A 21,993-nucleotide genomic window follows, 5' to 3' on the forward strand; every position below is an offset into this window, starting at 1 on the left:
GCTATCTGTGCATACACAAATAATTTGTAAATTATGTGTTTGCAAATCAGGAGTTATATGCACAATTAAATCTTGACTTGGCAAAATTCCAACCTAGTAACATCATCAGACAAGCATTGTTCCATTTTAAAATGGTACATCTTTAAAAATGATCCCTAATAAGCTTTTTTTTTTTTTTTTTACATTTTTTAGTAATCGCATGTTAAGTGCCTGTTCTATGCCAAAAAGAAACAAAACAGCAATTTCCAAAGGGACCTGGTCCTAACTCCATGCAGCCTGATGATGTATAACACCTCCATCTCTCCCTACAACCTGTTGCTTGGATACACTATTATCTTCTGAGTAATAATTTTAATCTACTGAAATATTCCCAATCATAAAAGAAAACTCCAACAGATTTTACTAAACTAAGCTTTGAACAAAACAAACAAACAAACCAAAAGGAAGAAAGAAATTGATAAACACAAGACTCCAAAGTAGTTTTCTCTCAACTATAGAAACCAGAAATCAGTTTATATACCAACTCTGTATGGGTTAAATATACCTTCAGAAGGAATTATTTGGCCCTGGCAATATTGATCGTCAACAGGTTTTATTTTTTCCTTCAAATCTTTGAATTTGAAATATATGACTTCTCTTTATTTTTTTAATTAAATTTATTTATTTTCAGCATAACAGTATTCATTATTTTTTCACCACACCCAGTGCTCCATACAATCCGTGCCCTCTATAATACCCACCACCTGGTACCCCAACCTCCCACCCCCTGCCCCTTCAAACCCCTCAGATTGTTTTTCAGAGTCCATAGTCTCTCATGATTCACCTCCCCTTCCAATTTCCCCCAACCTCCCTCTCCTCTCTAACTCCCCATGGGACTGGAAGAGATTATGCTGAGTGAAATAAGTTAAGCAGAGAGAGTCAATTATATGGTTTCACTTATTTGTGGAGTATAACTTCTCTTTAAACAAATTAGAAGCTATGGTAATCCAGGGTTCCAACACTATTCCTCCACCGTAGTTTCCACTTGTCCTCAGAGACTATCAGAAACTGAGAACTAATGTCAGGTCAGTCTTGGCCCTCATGCTGTTGCTTTTCCTTTAATAGCTTTATAATGAAATTAATTTCTTTATCTGTATCTTAAAAATATTTGGTCTGCAATTTAGCTCAGTTTACTCAACTAGGATAACTGATTTGAGTTTGTGACCCTGCCTGAACATTGTGATTGATCCTTGTCCTACTATGTGAATACTTTTCATGAAAGTGTTTTTATGTCTGTATCTGATTATATCTATAGATACAGATATAGATATAGATGTATATGTGGATATATATGTGTGTGTGTGTATATAGAGAGAGAGTTTTGTATACATGTACAGATACATATAGATCCATATACAGGATGAGACAGGGAAAGAGAGGAAGGAGGAAAGAAAGAAAGAAAAAAAAGGAAGGAAGAAAAAAAGAGAGGAAATGAGAAAGGGAGGATATATACAGATATGTATATATATATTATGTATATGTAATATGTGTAAATCTGTATTTATTCTTTTTTGAAATTTAATTTAATTTTTTTCAGTGTTCCAAAACTCATTGTTTATGCACCACACCCAGTGCTCTGTGTAATACATGCCCTCCTTAATACCCACCACCAGGCTCACACAACCCCACCCCCAAAAACCTTAGTTTGTTTCTCAGAGTCCACAGTCTCTCATGGTTTTTCTCCCCCTTCGATTTCCCCCATATCACTTCTCCTCTCCATCTCCCGATGTCCTCCATGTTATCTCTTATGCTCCACAAGTAAGCAAAACCATATGATAATTGGCTCTCTCTGCTTGACTTATTTTACTCAGCATAATCTCCTTCAGTCCCATCCATGTTGATGCAAAAGTTGGGTATTCATCCTTTCTGATGGAGGAATAATATACCATCATATATACAGACCCTATATTCTTTATGCATTCATCCATTGAAGGACATCTTGGTTCTTTCCACAGTTTGGCAACTGTGGCCATTGCTGCTATGAATATTGGGATACATATGATCCTTCTTTTCACTACATCAGTATCTTTGGGGTAAATACCCAGTAGTGCATTTATTCTTGAAGACATTTTCATGTAAGTTTTTGACACCCTTTGCAAACTATCTTGTCTTTCAGATGGAACACCATTTACCTGGTGGATTGGGCGGTCCAATGAAAGGCACCCTTACTGGGGAGGTGCCCCACCTGGGGTTCAGCAGTGTGAATGTGGCCTGGATGAGAGTTGCCTGGACATTCAACACTTCTGCAACTGTGATGCTGACAAGGATGAATGGTAATGGGGATTATGATCTTTCTGCAGTTGTGGGGGAAGCACTTTAATTGATGCACAAAATTTCCCCCAAGAGAAAAAGACATGTTGAGAAATTCAATATAAACTAGGTCTCCCTGTTTGTGATTGTTTTTAACTTTGAGAATTGCCAGGTGTAGTACTTTTAGGACTTTCACTGAGGCTTGCAACATAAAACACATTGTCACATCATCACCTCCTTATAGTCTGAACATTCCATTTTGTACAACAGAATGAAATGTAATACTAAGCTTTGTGATTTATCCAATGTTTCTATAATGTGTGGACTATATGTTCTGGGAGAGAGTGTGGGAGATAAGGATGTGCAATTATACAGACCATATCTTCATTCTCCCATTTTCCCAATGATGTGTCAGTCGCCAGCCTACCTTATCATAGAATAGAAATATAGCAAAGAAATGTATATTTATTGAGCATCTACTTAATCACAAAAAAACCCTTATTAAGTCCGTATAATTTTCCCACCTTTGCATCTTAAGATTGAGAAATACAGTTTATAGAGAAGTTAAATAATATTCCCAAGGTTGTACACATGTATTAAGTGACAGATCCAAAATTTGAACTCAGTTATGGCAGGGACCAGGTCATTCTTGTTCTCCCATATCATGTTGCTTTTGTAAAATAAAGCTTAGTTTTTGGTTCTCAAATCCATAACATCTACTTTGCATTTGTCTTCGAGGTGAACTGCCTTTTTTTTTTTTTTTTTACTGTATTATGAAAATAGGCATAGAACATTTCTAAACCTGCTTTTGTTTTCACTAAATTTAAGGCATTCTTCAGTTTTGGTTTTGTAATTTTGCTTGCTTCATAAAATTCTGCTCAATTATAATTAAAAATTCCTATGTCAAGTTGCTCTCAACCTACCTGATTTCCTTTTAACTACTTCTTCTTCACTGTTTAAATTGAGAACTGCAGGGACTGTTTTGAATGAAGTTTAAGGTAGAGTCAAACTCTCAGTTCAATCGGAAAAGAGCAAACACTTGCCTCCCCTGGGTTCTGCTAAATGGGCCACCTCTTCAGAATGCTGTAGGGCTTCTTGGGCCCTGAGACAAGATACCTGGATGCTTTCGTCTAACGTGAAAATCTTACTATGAGTAAAATCAAACAAAGTCAACTAGACATAGTTTGGACTTCTCCATTCCTCGGACCTTCACTTTACCCTGCAGTGCCTTCTCTCATAACATCATGGAGGAGTGCAATCAAATATAACTCATATTTTGAATGAAGACCATGTCTTTTTTAATATTATATTCCTCAAGATCTATTCCTTTTACAGTAGAAACTCAGTGGCAGTTAGCTGAATACATGAATTTAGAAAACTTGTAAGGAGGAAGGGTGATCACAAAATGTCTTCTGCAAGCTTGAGAGATGTGTGTAGGGAAGTTAAATGATTTTGTTGCTGAGAAAACATATTCAAAATGATCTGCAACCAGTATCTTAGATTAACTCATTTTGTGAATTCATTAAATCCCCTTCTCTATGCTTGATATCAGAAATGTATATACGTATAGACCTGAATGGAAACAACTTTATTTCATTACGTATAATCAGGGAAGTTGATATGGGGCAGTAGAATATAAAGGGAAGGGGAAGTGTTTCTCCTGATTATCTTCATTCCCTTTTGGCTGAATTCTTGATTTTTGCTCACTGTTTTATTTCCTGTGGTGTGGCCCTTTCCATACTGAACACTGCCTCAGTGCCTTTCTTTGCTAGGGAACAACCAGCCAGGGCTAGTCTTAATTTATTGGGCAATTATGGGCAGTGAAGGAAAATGACATCACATTACTTAAAAGTGGAAAATAAACAAACCACCACTCTGATGAGCTTCCACAGTGTCTCCTCTGAGACTTCCCACTGGCCATCTCTTTTACTCAGATTCCAGCCTCTTCCTCCATTGAACTACTCACTATCTTACTAAGCTCTGACCCCTTTATATGTTGACTTAACTTTGTCATCTAGGCTGTACTCAGAGGAGTGTTTCAAAATGTCCTTTCTGTCAACTCTGGTGCCATCATACCTCTATCAACGTAGAGGTCATTGCATATTTCATAACCCTTTCTAGTTCCTTTACAGTCGGGGAAAAGCTCTATTATTTTCTACTTTCTGTGGCAAGTGACCTCTATTAGGGGTAGCAACATTTAATTTTAGATATAAATGTTGTTCAACAATCCACATAACTAGGATCAAGAGAAATGATCTGAACTTCCTTTTGTAAAGATTCCTACTTCACTGTGACTCGAATAACATGTTGAACATCTCAGGGCAAAAGTCAGATGAGGTCAGGGAGTTCCTTGTGTCATTCTTATGAAGGAGCAGAGGCTGAGATTTAACTCTTCTGGATTGCACTCATTTGTATCAGGACAGTCACAGGTTGGTATACATGAATCTGAAAAATACTTTGTTATAGAATCAACTGTACTTACCATTCCATCTGATATTTACTCATGTATCATTTGCTTACTGCATGCATGGTCTTTGCCAGTCAAGCAGTCTTTGGTGCAGAGAAGGTCAAGGGCATTACAATTTCTGCCTTTGAGGAACTCACAGAACAGTGAGAAAGAAAAAATTAGTAGCAATAAATGTACTGTGTAATGAATTTGGTAATAAAGATAAGTGTAGATATGCCCAGAACTATGGTGGATATAGACTGGGATATGGCAGTTAGGTTTCAAAGAACAAGAGAAAGTTAGCTGAAGTTAGTGTAATATAGTTAGGCGGAACCTCCATTTAGTGTAGTATAGTTAGGCGGAACCTCCATATGCTCAGACAGGAAAATGTGAAATATAGAAATCGCTACTTCCCCAGAACAATCTGTTGTGATTATTGCCCCATTGTCATGTGGGGAATTTACAGGAGAGGAAGACAGGAAAGAAGACCAAATCCAGATCAAGAAGCTCCTTGTATGTGAACTAATAGTGAGATCCCTTTGTCTGTGACAAGACTGTGAACACAGAATATCCTTTCCACCAGGACACCTGGCAGAGTCTTGTGGAAATGCATTCATTACCTATCTATTTAGGTATATTATTTCCTGTAGAAGGGGAAAGTACAGAAGCTTACACAGTTGTGAAATAGTCTTTTTCCTCTTTTATTCTCCCAAGCACACTCTTAGCTTGCACGTGGTCAAGCGGGCATTCCACACATTTCAAGTTTGTGTTTCAGTGGAGCATGCTAATATCTGCTAATATCTATGTATTTCTATGTGCTCCTCAGAAAACTCAAATATATTTACCTTGTACAATTCCCTCAAGTCTCTGCTCTTGATAATTTTTTGTTATTATTATGTTATGATAGTCACCATATAGTACATCATTAGTTTCTGATGTAGTGTCCCAAGATTCATTGTTTGCGTATAACACCCAATGCTCCATACAATATGTGCCCTCCTTAATACCTACCACCAGGCTCACCTAACAACCCCCCCCCTCCAAAACCCTCAGTTTGTTTCTTAGAGTCCACAGTCTCTCATGGTTTTTCTCCCCCTCTGATTTCCCCTCCTTCATTTCCCCCTTCCTTCTCCTTATGTCCTCCATGCTATTCCTTATGTTCTACAAATAAGTGAAACCATATGCTCTTGGTAAAACTGATCAGAAAACTGATTTGGGCTAGTAGATCATCTAGCAGATAGTAGTTTGATATATTACAACTCCTAGGTAGTATTGTCGCTAAAAAATATCACCTATCATATACCAAAGTGTTCTTGGCATTTTATATACTACATCTCATAGCGTCATCCCACCACCCTTGAAATAGGGCTTATCGTCTCCTTTCCCCAGAAAAGGAAACTGAGGATCTGGCATGGTAAGTGGCTTAGTTAAGGTCATGTGACTAAGGGGGCAGAGTAGGATTCTGCTGAATCCCAGGATGTTCTTGGTGACTCCATGGAAGGAACCACCGGGTTGAGATTCTGAGTTATGACAGTGGGTGAGGATGCCAGAGAGACCTCTCCCAGGGCTTCTACAATCACATCATGGTAGCCTCTGGGTTTCTTTGTGCTGAATCAGGCTGCTGAGGAGAAGCTTAGCCATCCTCTCAGCCTCTGGCAATTGACAATAGTTTATTCTGTTTTAATCAACCTCTGTAACTGAATAAATTTGTGCTATAGATTTCAAGAAGACCAAGTAAATGAGGAAAATGATTATGGGGTGGGTGAGAGGGAAAGTGAGTCAGCTCAGAAGATGGAGGTGGATGGAGGGGAAAGAAGAACTTGATGAACACAAAAAATGTGACTTCTTAGAGTAAAGGAAGTATCAGGTAGGCATTGGAAACCAAGTATACTACTGAGCTGACATCTCCAGAGGGTTCGGATCCAGCCAAAGAACTACACAGTAAGAAAAAAGAAATAAAATGAGAAAACTTGAAATGAGTAACAGTTTTACAGTCAATGATTGTTTGCAAAGGAACTTGTCTTCAATCTGATGGTTCAACGTATAGAAATCCTGCCAGTTGGGTGTTTTCTGATCCCATTACTTCAGACTGATACACTGTGGAGAATAGCAAAGGACACTGGGGATAGCTCTAGGCTAGAGACAGACAGTATAGGATATGGGGTTCTGTAGGGTGGGAAACTGTCATCTATGTAGACAGATCCAAAGGCTGGTTCGGGCAGCAAGTTGGAGGAGGCTGGGAGATCTTTCGAAGTGTGCCTCTTTGTGGTGGCCTGTGGTCCTAATGAGGACTTCTTTCAGCCAGACAACCAAGCAGAACTGAGACAAAGCTCTATTGCTTAACAGTGAAACATCTTTTAAAATTTAGTCATAAGGAAGTGAAGATATTTTTATTTGATTTTCAGTAACTTTGTTCTTTGCCGCTTGTTCCTTAATACACCCTTATATAAAGTAATATGGTATAAGACTGGAAGAGAAAATGATGTAAGCTTTAAATTCTGGTCATCTGGTCATCCAAAAAAGGGAAGCTATTATTCTGTTTCTTAAAAAAAATGTAGGCTATTTTTAGTTTTTTTTTTTTTTTTTTTTGGTTTTTTTTTGGGATATGGAATCCTGAAGCTTCAAACTACTCTTTAGCCATTGATTCTGCCTCTCTACCACAGAGAAATTATTTAATAAATGGTGTCACATCCATGAATGAACAATTGAATGACTTCTATTAGACATATTTTCACTTTTCGTAGGTCAGGCTATGGTCATTCCAGGATTAACTGATCTTTATTTCATTGTTAGCTCTTATCCATCTTTTATAACCACTCAAGAAACATTTACCCAAAGTTTAGCCTAAACTTCCCACTGCGCATTCATTTTCCTTCTGACTATCAAAGCATAGTTGGAAATGGCCCCTCTGCTCTAAAAGTTATCTTTTTTCCCCCCAAGATTTATTTATTATTTATTTTGAGAGTGAAAGCACAAGCAGGGGGAAGGGCAAAGGGAGAGAATCTCAAGCAGACTCCCCACAGAGCATGCCCCGATGAGATGTAGTGCTCAATTACACAACCCTGAGATCATGACCTGAGCCAAAATCAAGAGTCAGACACTTCACTAACTGAGACACACATATGACCCCTCCCCAAGGCTATCATTTTATACACTTGCCTTCAACTTTTCTCTTTGGTAAATATATGTCTTATCCCTGACCTTCATGAAGATCCTTCATGCCATTCACATGATATTTATTGAGACAGTTGCCCTTAGGAGGAAGATGCTGGATACATCCAATGGGTTTAGAGTTTGCTCACATAGGCTGTTTTTTGATTTCTTAGATCTTTCTTCAGACTTTGATTCCTGAGGTTCCCAGACTTGCTGCAGTGAGGTTGCTTCATCCTTGTTAGTGTCCTAAGATGGGGCAAGAATCCTCAATCCTGAAACAAAGGAAAGGATCACCTCAGAACATACTAAGGATCTGCATTTTTATTTATTTATTTAGTTATTTAGTTAGTGAGTGAGTTAGTTAGTTACAACCTCTGCTGGTTGAATTTTATTATTCATGAATCTGCTTATGGGCAATTCCAAGCCCTATTAAGTTTTAGAAGCGCTTTTGTTCCTAGCAGACCTTAATTATGAAAGTTTTATCTAGATTCTAACTCTTCAGTGAATTTCCACGTCCATCCAGCAATAGAATCAGGACCTGAACCTTGTGTTACAGAGAAGTATGCATGCCACATGGCAGGTCCTTCATGTACTAACTGCTGAGAGAATGAATGAGATAATAAATCCATGGTGTTTCCTTCCTCCAGATACTCTCTCCCTGGCCAAATATCTCCATCACTTGCTAGTTATAGTCTGCTGTTCCATTTGTTACATTTCCACTTAAAATGTATGTCCTGGGGCAACTTGGTTTTGGCTTGTTTACACTAAGTATCCCCTGACTAGATACTGGACTGTTTTTAGACAGAATGTTTTATGGTGTATCATACTGGAGATAATTGAAGGTATTGCATAACAAGAAAAAAGAAACAATACAAAAATGGGGAAAAACTTATATCAGAGGTTGATTATTCAAAACCAATATATCCTTTTAATGTACTGTTGAATCCTATTGGCTAGTATTTTGGTGAGAATTTTTGCATCTGTGTTCATCAAGGATATTGGTCTATAGCTCTCTTTTTTGATGGGATCCTTGTCTGGTTTTGGGATCAAGGTGATGCTGGCCTCACAAAATGAGTTTGGGAGTTTTCCTTCCATTTCTATTTTTTGGAACAGTTTCAGGAGAATAGGAATTAGTTCTTCTTTAAATGTTTGGTAGAATTCCCCCGGGAAGCCATCTGGCCCTGGGCTTTTGTTTGTTTGGAGATTTTTAATGACTGTTTCAATCTCCTTACTGGTTATGGGTCTGTTCAGGCTTTCTATTTCTTCCTGGTTCAATTTTGGTAGTTTATATGTTTCTAGGAATGCATCCATTTCTTCCAGATTGTCAAATTTGTTGGCGTAGAGTTGCTCATAGTATGTTCTTATAATAGTTTGTATTTCTTTGGTGTTAGTTGTGATCTCTCCTCTTTCGTTCATGATTTTATTTATTTGGGTCCTTTCTCTTTTCTTTTTGATAAGTCTGGCCAAGGGTTTATCAATTTTATTAATTCTTTCAAAGAACCAGCTCCTAGTTTGGTTGATGTGTTCTATTGTTTTTTTGGTTTCTATTTCATTGATTTCTGCTCTGATCTTTATGATTTCTCTTCTCCTGCTGGGCTTAGGGTTTATTCACCACGACCAAGTGGGATTTATCCCAGGGCTGCAAGGTTGGTTCAACATCCGCAAATCAGTCAATGTGATACAACACATCAATAAAAGAAAGAACAAGAACCATATGATACTCTCAATAGATGCTGAAAAAGCATTTGACAAAGTACAGCATCCCTTCCTGATCAAAACCCTTCAAAGTGTAGGGATAGAGGGCACATACCTCAATATCATCAAAGCCATCTATGAAAAACCCACTGCAAATATCATTCTCAATGGAGAAAAACTGAAAGCTTTTCCACTAAGATCAGGAACACGGCAGGGATGTCCATTATCACCACTGCTATTCAACATAGTACTAGAAGTCCTAGCCTCAGCAATCAGACAACAAAAGGAAATTAAAGGCATCCAAATCGGCAAAGAAGAAGTCAAATTATCACTCTTCGCAGATGATATGATACTCTATGTGGAAAACCCAAAAGACTCCACTCCAAAACTGCTAGAACTTATACAGGAATTCAGTAAAGTGTCAGGATATAAGATCAATGCACAGAAATCAGTTGCATTTCTCTACACCAACAACAAGACAGAAGAAAGAGAAATTAAGGAGTCAATCCCATTTACAATTGCACCCCAGACCATAAGATACCTAGGAATAAACCTAACCAAAGAGGCTAAGAATCTATACTCAGAAAACTATAAAGTACTCATGAAAGAAATTGAGGAAGACACAAAGAAATGGAAAAATGTTCCATGCTCCTGGATTGGAAGAATAAATATCGTGAAAATGTCTATGCTACCTAAAGCAATCTACACATTTAATGCAATTCCTATCAAAGTACCATCCATCTTTTTCAAAGAAATGGAACAAATAATTTTAAAATTTATATGGAACCAGAAAAGACCTCGAATAGCCAAAGGGATATTGAAAAACAAAGCCAAAGTTGGTGGCATCACAATTCCGGACTTCAAGCTTTATTACAAAGCTGTCATCATCAAGACAGCATGGTACTGGCACAAAAACAGACACATAGACCAATGGAACAGAATAGAGAGCCCAGAAATAGACCCTCAACTCTATGGTCAACTAATCTTCGACAAAGCAGGAAAGAATGTCCAATGGAAAAAAGACAGCTTCTTCAATAAATGGTGTTGGGAAAATTGGACAGCCACGTGCAGAAAAATGAAATTGGACCATTTCCTTACACCACACACAAAAATAGATTCAAAATGGATTAAGGACCTCAATGTGAGAAAGGAATCCATCAAAATCCTTGAGGAGAACACAGGCAGCAACCTCTTCGACCTCAGCTGCAGCAACATCTTCCTAGGAACATCGCCAAAGGCAAGGGAAGCAAGGGCAAAAATGAACTTTTGGGATTTCATCAAAATCAAAAGCTTTTGCACAGCAAAGGAAACAGTTAACAAAACCAAAAGACAACTGACAGAATGGGAGAAGATATTTGCAAACGACATATCAGATAAAGGACTAGTGTCCAAAATCTATAAAGAACTTAACAAACTCAACACCCAAAGAACAAATAATCCAATCAAGAAATGGGCAGAGGACATGAACAGACGTTTCTGCAAAGAAGACATCCAGATGGCCAACAGACACATGAAAAAGTGCTCCATATCACTCGGCATCAGGGAAATACAAATCAAAACCACAATGAGATATCACCTCACAGCAGTCAGAATGGCTAAAATTAACAAGTCAGGAAATGACAGATGCTGGCGAGGATGTGGAGAAAGGGGAACCCTCCTACACTGTTGGTGGGAATGCAAGCTGGTGCAACCACTCTGGAAAACAGCATGGAGGTTCCTCAAAATGTTGAAAATAGAACTGCCCTATGACCCAGCAATTGCACTACTGGGTATTTACCCTAAAGATACAAACGTAGTGATCCAAAGGGGCACGTGCACCCGAATGTTTATAGCAGCAATGTCCACAATAGCCAAACTATGGAAAGAACCTAGATGTCCATCAACAGATGAATGGATCAAGAAGAAGTGGTATATATACACAATGGAATACTATGCAGCCATCAAAAGAAACGAAATCTTGCCATTTGCGACAACATGGATGGAACTAGAGCGTATCATGCTTAGCGAAATAAGTCAAGCGGAGAGAGACAACTATCATATGATCTCCCTGATATGAGGGAGTGGTGATGCAACATGGGGGCTTAAGTGGGTAGGAGAAGAATCCATGAAACAAGATGGGATAGGGAGGGAGACAAACCATAAGTGACTCTTAATCTCACGAAACAAACTGTGGGTTGCTGGGGGGAGGGGGGTTGGGAGAAGGGGGGTAGGGTTATGGACATTGGGGAGGGTATGTGCTTTTGGGTAAATTGGAAGGGGAGGTGAACCATGAGAGACTATGGACTCTGAAAAACAATCTGAGGGGTTTGAAGTGGCGGGGGGGTGGGAGGTTGGGGTACCAGGTGGTGGGTATTATAGAGGGCACGGCTTGCATGGAGCACTGGGTGTGGTGAAAAAATAATGAATACTGTTTTTCTGAAAATAAATAAATTGGAAAAAAAATAATATATCACGTCATTATTTTATAGAATTCTAGATGGAGTAAAATAGTTGATATTTTACCAAAAACAAAATTTAGGATTTTTTTTAAATTGTTTGTTTGTTTCAATTCAGTGATGACACCATCCTAACATCTATTGGGAAAATACTCAATATAAGGAATTTAAGACTTGTGGGTTCTAGAAAATAAAACATAACTATAAAATGCTCCTTTTACTACTTCTAAGAAACAAAGATGTAGACAGAGACTTTTATCACATTAGTTCTCCGTCAAGCTTTACAAATATACTATGTCTAAATAGTCTGTGGAATCAAATTACTTGGGTAGTTACAAAATTTTGAATATCAGAAATAGAACTTGAAGTAAATATCAAGATTAATAAGCATTTTCTAATGATAAACAGGTTTTCATGTGTCTGTTAGCCATCTGTATATCTTCTTTGGAGAAGTGTTTGTTTATATCTTCTACCCATTTCTTGACTGGGCTTTTTGTTTTTTTGAGTGTTGAGTTTGGTAAGTTCTTTATAGATCTTGCATACTAGCCCTTTACCTATAATGTCATTTGCAAATATCTTTTCTCATTCTGTGGGTTGCCTTTTAGTTTTGTTGACTGTTTCCTTTGCTGTGCAGAAGCTTTTTATCTTGATAAAGTCCCAAAAGTTCATTTTCACTTTTGTTTCCCTTGCCTTTAAAGACTCGTATGTGGAACAAAAGGAACAGTGCAGAGGAACACAAGGGAAGGGTGGGGAAGATGAATGAGAAGGAATCAGAGTGGAAGACAAACCATGAGAGACTCTGGACTCTGAGAAACAAACTGAGGGTTACAGAAAGAAGGGGGCAAAGGGGATGTTATAACCAGGTAATGAGTATTTAGGAGGGCACATATGATGAACACTGAGCAATATACACAACTAATGAATTGTTGAACACTACATCAAAACTAACGATGTACTATATGTTAGCTAATTAAACATAATGATAAAAAAAAGATTAAGAATTTCCATTTACATAGTACATTTATATAACATTTTTATTTGTACTATTATTGTGTAACAACATATTATAATTATACTTAAAAATGCAATGAGTCTTTGGCTTCTATTTTAATTTGCCTACTTATCACTAAGTGTATGGTATTACTCACCTAACAGTAGCTCTTACTCAGATCCAAATTACATGAGCTGCTTACCTCTTTTATCTACTCTGCATGTTTGCTCACAGTTTTCAGTTCTGATTCACCCAATTTAGGTTTCTATATTTAACAAAACATAAGAGGAATATTTCTCTTGCTTTTTTTTTTTAACTTTAAGAGTTTATTTTAATAAAATAAATATATTCTATTATATCCTTACTATAAAAATTCAAATATTTCAGACATATTTAAGTAAAAAAGTAGAATCTCCTTCCTAACCACTGGTTGGAATCTTTACTTGTACCCCATATGTAAAATCTGACACCTAGAGATAATAGATGGGCATATAGGGCATTTTTACATATAAATGTCTTCCTATGCATATGCCACATTTACTAAATGTGAGATAATATTAAACATAATATTCTGCAACTTACTTTTTTCACAAAAATATGTCTTGGAGAGCTTTTATGTGGCCTCATTAAATAAGCGTGAAAATAAGTACATACTGTTCATTTTATTGGCTGCAAGTATCCATAGTATGATTGTATTGCAAATTATTTTACCATTCCTTTATGATAAACATTTTCCTTGTAAATGATTTTTCACTATTAGAAAAAAAAGTTTCAATGAACATATTTGAGTCTTAAGTTATACCTTTCCACTTTGGAAATTATTTCTATTGCATAGAACCCCAGCTTAAAATTGTTAAATTATCCATTTTTCTGTTTTGCTAGATGTGGCCAAATTGCTGAAGGGACTTAAGGTATTACATAGACCACAAAGGGATCAGTTCAGAACTGGATGCTCGGACTCTGTGGGGGAAATGATCCTCTCTACCTGAGAAGGAATGTGCAGTACTCACTAGGGTTAAAACAGAGCCACACAGGAAGATGTCAGTTATAACCTCTTTCTTCTCAGAACTTGCTGGAACCCTTAGACAAGTGCAAACAGCTTGGATGGACCCCAGGTATCATTTCTGCCATTACTGGCATGACTTCTGAGGTCTGGGGGATACTCTTGGCTAACTACAGATAGATCCTAGCATTTCTGCACTTTATTTTCAAAGTGTAGATTCTTCTTCATTAAGGATAAGAAGGAGGAAGAGAAGAGTAAGAGGTGAGGGAAGGAGGAAGAGAGGAAATCGTTCTATCGCCTTTGCAAATCTGCCTTATGGATCTTCAGAGAAAATATCGTGAACTAATATGCATAATACACTTAGAATGCTCACAATTGTAGCTACTTCTTCTGGCAACCGTCTTATTTTCTGGATGTAAAATGTAATTTATCTCTAAGTAACATTTTATTATGTAATGAGATGATCAAATCCTGGATGTGTCATTACTAGCTATACAGTCTACATCATTTAGCCTCTCTGGGCTTCAAGTTCCTATTTTATTTAAAAAAAAAAAAAGACGAAGAAAGAAAATAAGGAAAAAGAATATCTTTGGAGAGTTGGGAAGTACTGGCTGAGTTAGCAGTAATTTGTGCGCTGAGCAGATGTGCCATGAATTTGGTTCTCAAAAAATTGTTAGTCATCATGTTTATTATTTCCCCTATTTTTAAAGAAGCTTAAATAAAAGGTAAGAGACAAAGTTGATTTATAGAAGTTAAACAGATTTCTAAGAAAAAATACATCCATGTCATAAAATAAATAGAATTAAATAGCAGACAGAACAATCAAAGGTATTATTCAGCTGTCAAACTCTGGGTGAAATGAAGAAAGAAAAAGGAAGGCCCCTCTTCCCAAAACAGAGCTGCTCTCTGAAAATTCACTCGTGAAACTCGCCATGTAATGGATGGGTCTGCCCACAATAGAAATAAACCAAGAGAGTGCTTGTAAATGTGTAACTGAAGAGTTTGTGGGCTCCCAGAACTCCTGTCAAGGTGACCCACATGTAATCTCAGGGAATGCAGGGCTGGAAAATGATTGCAAATTAGTAAACTGAAACCTAGTCAATTGAATTGTATCTTGCCTGTGTGAACGGAATGGGGATGGTCAGTCCAAGACCTGCAAAGGCAGCTCAAGGACTCAGGGGCAGAGCTGTTATTCAAGCACTACCTGGAGAAGATATAGACTGACTGTGGGAAGGAGCAGCAACCCTATGCAAGAGAGCCACTCTCTGTAGGAGTGAGACCAGGAGACCAGAGGAGCACCATGGTTACAGCAAAGGCATGCTGTTCAAATCCTGACCCTTCCACTTGTAAATGATGCACGCTGGGAAGGTTAGTCACTTCTATAAAATTCCATTTCCTCTCCTGCATAAGACAGGTGCTGATAACAATATTGTCACAGGGATGTTCTGGGATTAAATGAGATCATGTGTAAAAAATATTTTTATGCTCACATGGCCATGGAAAGGCAAGAGGCAGCTCCCACGCTCACATTCAGTGATAGGAGACATTCAGCTGAGCCGCAGAGCCAGAAGTAGGATCTAAGAATAGCAACCCTAAACTCAAGGAATACCTCTAACCCCTGCATGATTTTTCTTTCTTTCTTTCTCTCTCTCTCTCTTTTTTTTTTTTTAGAAAGAATTGTCTGTAAAAGACAACTGTGGTTTTAATAAGCATTTTACTGTCCAGTCTACTATGTTAAACATGGAATTTGGACGACACCTGGAACAGACAGAGACCTCTTATCATAACAAGGCTTTAAGCAATAGAGTATGAATCATGGTCACATTTAAACAATCGAGTATGAAACTGAGAGTCTAATGTGGAGAAGCAGACTAGGAAGACATTAGTGAGATTGGCAGGAGAAAGCCAGTGTAGGTAGCCATCTCCAAGGACCAGGCAGAGACCCTGGAGCTCCCTCAAAATAAAAGTGAGGCCAGGAGGGTGAGGACAAGGCAGCTGGATGGAATGGCATATAGCAGGTGAGCTTGGTGGAAGTGGTGGATCATGAATGAGGGAGGAGCGAGGAAAAGAGGAAGGGAAGATGTGTGTATATACTGTCTCAGCCCCTGAGAGCAGGGGGCCTCATCCTTCACAGAACTGAGTAACACATGCAAGCAGGGGAGCAGATCCGTGGAGCAGCAACAAGTGGCAGGGGTTGGGGCATTATTCCTTAGAGGTGACGGTTGATGTCCAAGGGAGGGGGTCAGTCCGTAACGGTATTCATTGTGTGTGTAACAGGGAGGAAGGCAACACTGTGAAAAGATAGCACAGAGTGGAATGAGGTAGGTGCTAACCTATTCCACGGAAATTAGCACTTCAGTGGGAGGAGTTGCCTTGGCATGAAAGGAGAGAAGACTGATTGTGGGAGCTGAGAAAGCAAGGGAGAGGAGGAGTGGAAGATAAGAGGGAGAGTGCAGACAGCTCTGATTAGAACTTTTCTGGCCCTACTGAATGCTACTTTCATTCATATCCAGAGCAGGTTAATCAAATCATGCCTCCAAAAATCTTCATCTGGGGTAGCGTTTTTTTTTTAATTATTATTTATTTATTTATTTTCAGAAAAACAGTATTCATTATTTTTTCACCACACCCAGTGCTCCATGCAAGCCGTGCCGGGGTAGCGTTTTTTAAATTAACTTTATACTCATAAAATCTTGAGGGTCGTGGTAATTTATTAACAATAAAGTAACATTAGGGGGCGCCTGGTGGCTCAGTGGGTTAAGCCTCTGCCTTCGGCTCAGGTCATGATCTCAGGGTCCTGGGATCGAGTCCTGCATCGGCTCTCTGCTCAGCAGGGAGCCTGCTTCCTCCTCTCTCTCTCTCTGCCTGTCTCTCTGTCTACTTGTGATCTCTCTCTGTCAAATAAATAAATAAAATCTTTAAAAAAAATAATAAAGTAACATTAGGTGGCCTTTGGCTGTATTCACATACCAAGGCCTGATTTTGTTTTCCTCACACCTATTTGAGAAGAGCACTATGGTTTCAAGTTTCTAGAATATTTACAGAAGAACTATAGTTTCCAAATATTTAAATATTTGCAAAATCGTCATTTTACCCTTCCCATTTTTTATGCTGGGAATGGAAAACAAGAATCCAGACATGGTCTGGTCAGTATAGGGCAGAGAGGAATGGATATGACCTCCTGGTGTGCACTTGTCTATGTGACCGCAGTCGATGCTTGCATTTGCTTTTTTTGGCAATTAAGTGACAACCAACCTTTAAGCTAATCCTCTAGGTCCTTTTTATCAGGAAGTCTTAAGAAGGAAGACACAGAGGAAATAATTGCTTTAACCAAGGTTAGGGTAGAATTACTGGCAAGCATCAATACCGTACCTCAGACTTGCAGACTTGCTTATGGACACCTTGCAGCCACAGAAAGTGGAGGACATCATGTCACCCACTCAAGGGAAGGCTGTGCAGAAAGTCCTGAGACTCACCCATTCAGATTCACATAGCAGCTTCAAAGGGTGCTAGAACCTTCAGTTTTTGCATAATTTGCTAGGTATTCCTATCTTATGCATAAGGTGTTTTTGTTTTGTTTTGTTTTGTTTCATTTTATTTTATTTATTTATTTTTTTACTTTCAAGTGATTAAAAGAAAGAAACATAGAATAAGGAAAAAAAAAATTTTCTCTTAATAGGCTCAGTGACCCAAATGATTCTGCTAAACGAAACTTACAGAGCCGCAGTTAACCAAATTTGACTGATTCATGAAAACAAAAATGTTAGCATATGACTTTTCACCATATTTTACCCAAATGATTCAATAAAGAAATCAGCGGCCCCTGTTTTGTCCTGAAATCCTGAACTGGTAAAATCCCAAGAGGCACATAAAGGAAGAGGAGACCACATTGCTTCTGACGGGTTTTTCCAAAAGCTCATGTGGGTTTCCTGAGGACCACACGTCTGTGACTTGTACCCTTGGAGCCTCCATAAGCTGGAGTCTCTGACTGGCATCTGTGACTGGCCTCTGCTCATTCCTGCCAACAGTGATGCTCTCTTTCTAACTTTTCCTTTAAAAATTATTTGTATTCCACATTTTTATTTCAAACTTAACAGGGAATATCATAACTATCTATTGAATACCTATTTTGTGTTAGTGTGTTAATAGTTTTATATGCATTATCTCCTTTGATTTATACAATATCAAATTGATATTATTACCCCATTTTAGAGATAGAGAAACTGAAACTGAGGGCATTCTAATGACCTCACTAACATTTTATAAACTAATATACTGAGTTACATGGATTGAACCCATAAAGTCTGGTCCAAAAGGCAATGCTTTTTCACTGCAACGAAACCCTTTCTGCACTTACAAACTATGTGAGTACCCTGTACTCTTAGGGAGAATTTTGTGTATTATTCCAAAGGAAGACAAAGTCTATAAAGTGTTTGCCCTTAAGAAGGCAAGTTCAAACAAACGAGAAAGGAAAACAAGTTAATGTGCCCAAAGAAATGTACAGCTGTAGACTCCCTGCTTATTAGTAGGTACTACCCTAATTTGTATCACTGTGTATTATCTTGTACACTAAAATCCACCACCACCAACCACACCTCTTGGATATTCTACTCATTCAATCTTTGAAATGTTTGAAACATACCTGTCACAAACTGAATTAAATTCAATTTTATTCTCACTGTGACCTTAAGAGAATGACTAAATGCCTAGGTTGTGCATAAGCAGAATACAGTCCCCACATTCTATTGAGCAGTGTAGTATTGGCTCCCATCATACTCTTTTTTGTTTCTTCAGAATTTTAAATCCATTGTCAAAATTTAAAATTTGAGTTTTACATTAATATACCAGGCTGACCCACTTGTTTGATGTTCCTTAAAAGCATAATTACTTGACTAACGGGTATCAGTTTCCTTTAGTCCAAACGAATTTTTTTCTACCAGTTTTCTAACCTCTCTCTCTCTTTCTCTCCCTCTCTCTCTCTCTGACAATGAAGGTATATGTCAGGTTTCATTTATTTTCCAAAACAAAGCTGGCTTCACTTGTTTTTGTTACTTATCTGGCCCCTGTAGGAATTTGAGTTTGTATCTATTAAAAAAAAAAAGTATTTTTGGTATTGTACCTTGCATTATCAAACTAAATATGAAATTTTTTCTCTGTTCCTTGGAAGATATTTTTATTCTTAGAATGCTATTTATATATTCCAGCTCTTTGACACAGGACATCAAATTGATGCAGACAGGGTGCCAGAATGGGGAAGGGAGACAGTAGTTAGCATTGATGGACAGACTTCAGGATCAACCATTTTCACCTTGAAAATAAAAATGGAGAGAAACAAAATCCTAGAGCAATATACTTTCTTAGAATTACATATAGGTTTGTCTTTTCAACTTTGACTACTTAGAATTTGCTTTGAATTCTGTGCTTGAAAAGATATTGACATCTGCTCAAAATACTTATGAAATATTAAGATGATTCTCTGGAATCATAAGAGAAATAATTTCATTAGAGAAATTTTTGGAAATTTCTCTTCAAGAAATCATCATGAGCATGAGAGTTACTCACAAGGATTATCTACAATCACTATGCCATTGAACTAATCACCAAAACCATTTCTTCATTTTCCAAGGCACATGGCTAATGCACATTTCCCAGCCTCCCCTGTGGTCAGAGGTGACCATCTGATTAAGCCCTAGCCAATGGAATGTGAACATAAATGATATGTGATGTGTGTCACTTCCAGTCTCATTGGTAATTGTTTATGCTCTTTCCCTTTCCATGTCAACCTTGAAAGCCACATGTTAAAGATGGTGGATCCCTAATATGGGAGGATACTCATCCCTGAATCACTATTTGAAGGAGATCAGAAACACTGGTTTGGACTGTATGTGAACAATAAATAAACAATCAATCAATTAAAAAAAAAGATATTGAAATATGAAGACTCAAATTTTACCTTTTGTCTTTGTAACATTCATAGATGTTCTTTCAAACAGAAACAGCAGCCTTATTCCTAATCCTTTGAATTGCCTCTAAATATAAGTATTCAAATAATAAAAAATGGATAGTTCATTTATTTACCTTTTTGGTTACTTGACCTGAAGGGTATATGTGCACGTAATTATTTCATTTATTTGCAACCAAGATGAACTGATATTTTTTCTCCAAATTTCATGAGTTGGATGCCAAATATGAACATTTAATTTTCTACAGTGTTCTATGTAGTATGAGAACTCCCATATAGAATTGTAGCTGGCTAAATAAAAAGATGGATTGACTTCCTAAGGCTACAGAGGTTTCAGGAACAAAGAGAAGAACTAAAATGAGTGTTGCCACTACCATTTTTGAGCATTTATCATAGATTAGGCACTGTGCTAAGTGATTATATGATCTCATTTAATTCTCTCAATAACTCTGTGGTATAGACTTTATCTCCATTTTAAAATTGAGGATGCTGGGGAAATCTCAGAAATAAAATTATATGCCCAAAGTAACACAGCTAGGAACTGGGACTTGGGATTCCGGAACAAATCTGTGTGCTTCTGAAGCTATGCCCTTAGCACATCACATCACACCACTCCTGCATGCTTCCTCAGTTCAGAATATTCAGGGATATTATTTTCTCTCTAAACGAGAGCTGTAAATGATATGTAAATGATAATGAAATGTAACATTGATTTTAAGTGTGTGTTCAGTGTTTTACTGATTTCTTTGTGACTACAGAGAGAAAAGTAATATGAATCTGCTCCTTTGTGTTCTTGATATCAAATTGCTACATTGTATACTTTGCCCTGAATACTGGTGTGTGGTGCTCTGTCCCCCAATTCCCATGCACTAGCAAAAGGTTCCATCCTGTCCTTAACTAAGGTGTAATGGGTGGGGACTCTAGCCCACTCTACAATTTTCAGACTACCTCATATGACTCAGTTCAGTTCGTCATTTAAAGTTGGTAGCACACTGGATGGATGGAGCATGGAAATGAAAATGTTCCATCATCTTTTATAGCAGGCCACCTGATGTTTGGATGAGTTAAATGGGGCAAGACAATAATGGAAAGTTCACCTGGCACACTTAAAAAAGGCTTTTGAGGAATTTTGGTTACTATTTCATGACTTGCTGTAATATGATACATTTTGTATTCCCACCACCCACTCCTCCCCCCGGCCTTCTTTCGGAAACGTCAGTGTTTTATTAGTCACGAGTTTCAGATTATCATGTGGGAATTAAATGTCAGCACATAATATACAGGCATCTTCAAAGCATATAAACATATATTTTTGTTAAATGTAGACATGACTATTTATGGCAAGATTGTTAAATTTAGACACAAGGTAGATTGTATGTGATCAAGTCCCTGCCTTTTGTGTCCTGTGAACTTAGATAGGTTGTCTGATATATATCTTAGACTCAGTTTCCTCATCTGTGAATGAAAATAATGATACCCACTTCACAAGTGTGTTGTGTGGGGAAAATGTACTTATCCCCTAATATATTTCTGGCTCAGAATAGTTATTTATTCAATGCAGGTTTCTTCTCTGCAGTTTTCTTCTCCCAGATACTATGGTACCATGAATCCAAAAACACAGCTTTAAAAAAGGGAAAAACAATACTGTCACCCTATTTATTTTTAAGGTTTTTTTTTCCCCCCAAAGGGTAACTAGTTATCTGTTTGCATAATTAACAAAGACAAAGATGTTAACTTCCAAGGTCTTTAAAACATAGAGCAAAATCAAAAGCAGCAAACAGGTAACTCTGAAGACTTGTTTTTACCTGGAGTTAAAAGGTGATAAGAAGCATCCTAAGCTGACTAAAACCTATATGCTGGTGGCTGGAGCAAGTCCTGGGAGTGATTTCAAGTGGGATTTGTGGTGCCCATTTCAAGTTAGTTACTGAGATAGCCAATCTCTGTGGAAAGAGAGTTGATGTTTAATGTTACATCAACAAGGCATTGGGCAGGTGGGGTGCTGTCAGCTACAACAAGAAA

The 21,993-nt window shown here is 37.7% G+C and overlaps 1 protein-coding gene across 2 annotated transcripts in view; it reads left to right on the forward strand.

The window, feature by feature from the left end:
- The window catches only part of CNTNAP5 (contactin associated protein family member 5), an 858,994-nt gene that overhangs the window by 698,238 nt on the left and 138,763 nt on the right, over positions 1-21,993 (forward strand). For both annotated transcript variants that reach the window (XM_044242676.1, XM_044242675.1), the window contains one exon: positions 2,156-2,312. In XM_044242676.1, coding sequence (XP_044098611.1) covers positions 2,156-2,312 — 157 coding nt within the window. The remainder of the gene's footprint in view (positions 1-2,155; positions 2,313-21,993) is intronic.

This window comes from Neovison vison, chromosome 3 (assembly GCF_020171115.1).
Source record: "Neovison vison isolate M4711 chromosome 3, ASM_NN_V1, whole genome shotgun sequence".
NCBI lineage: Eukaryota > Metazoa > Chordata > Mammalia > Carnivora > Mustelidae > Neogale > Neogale vison.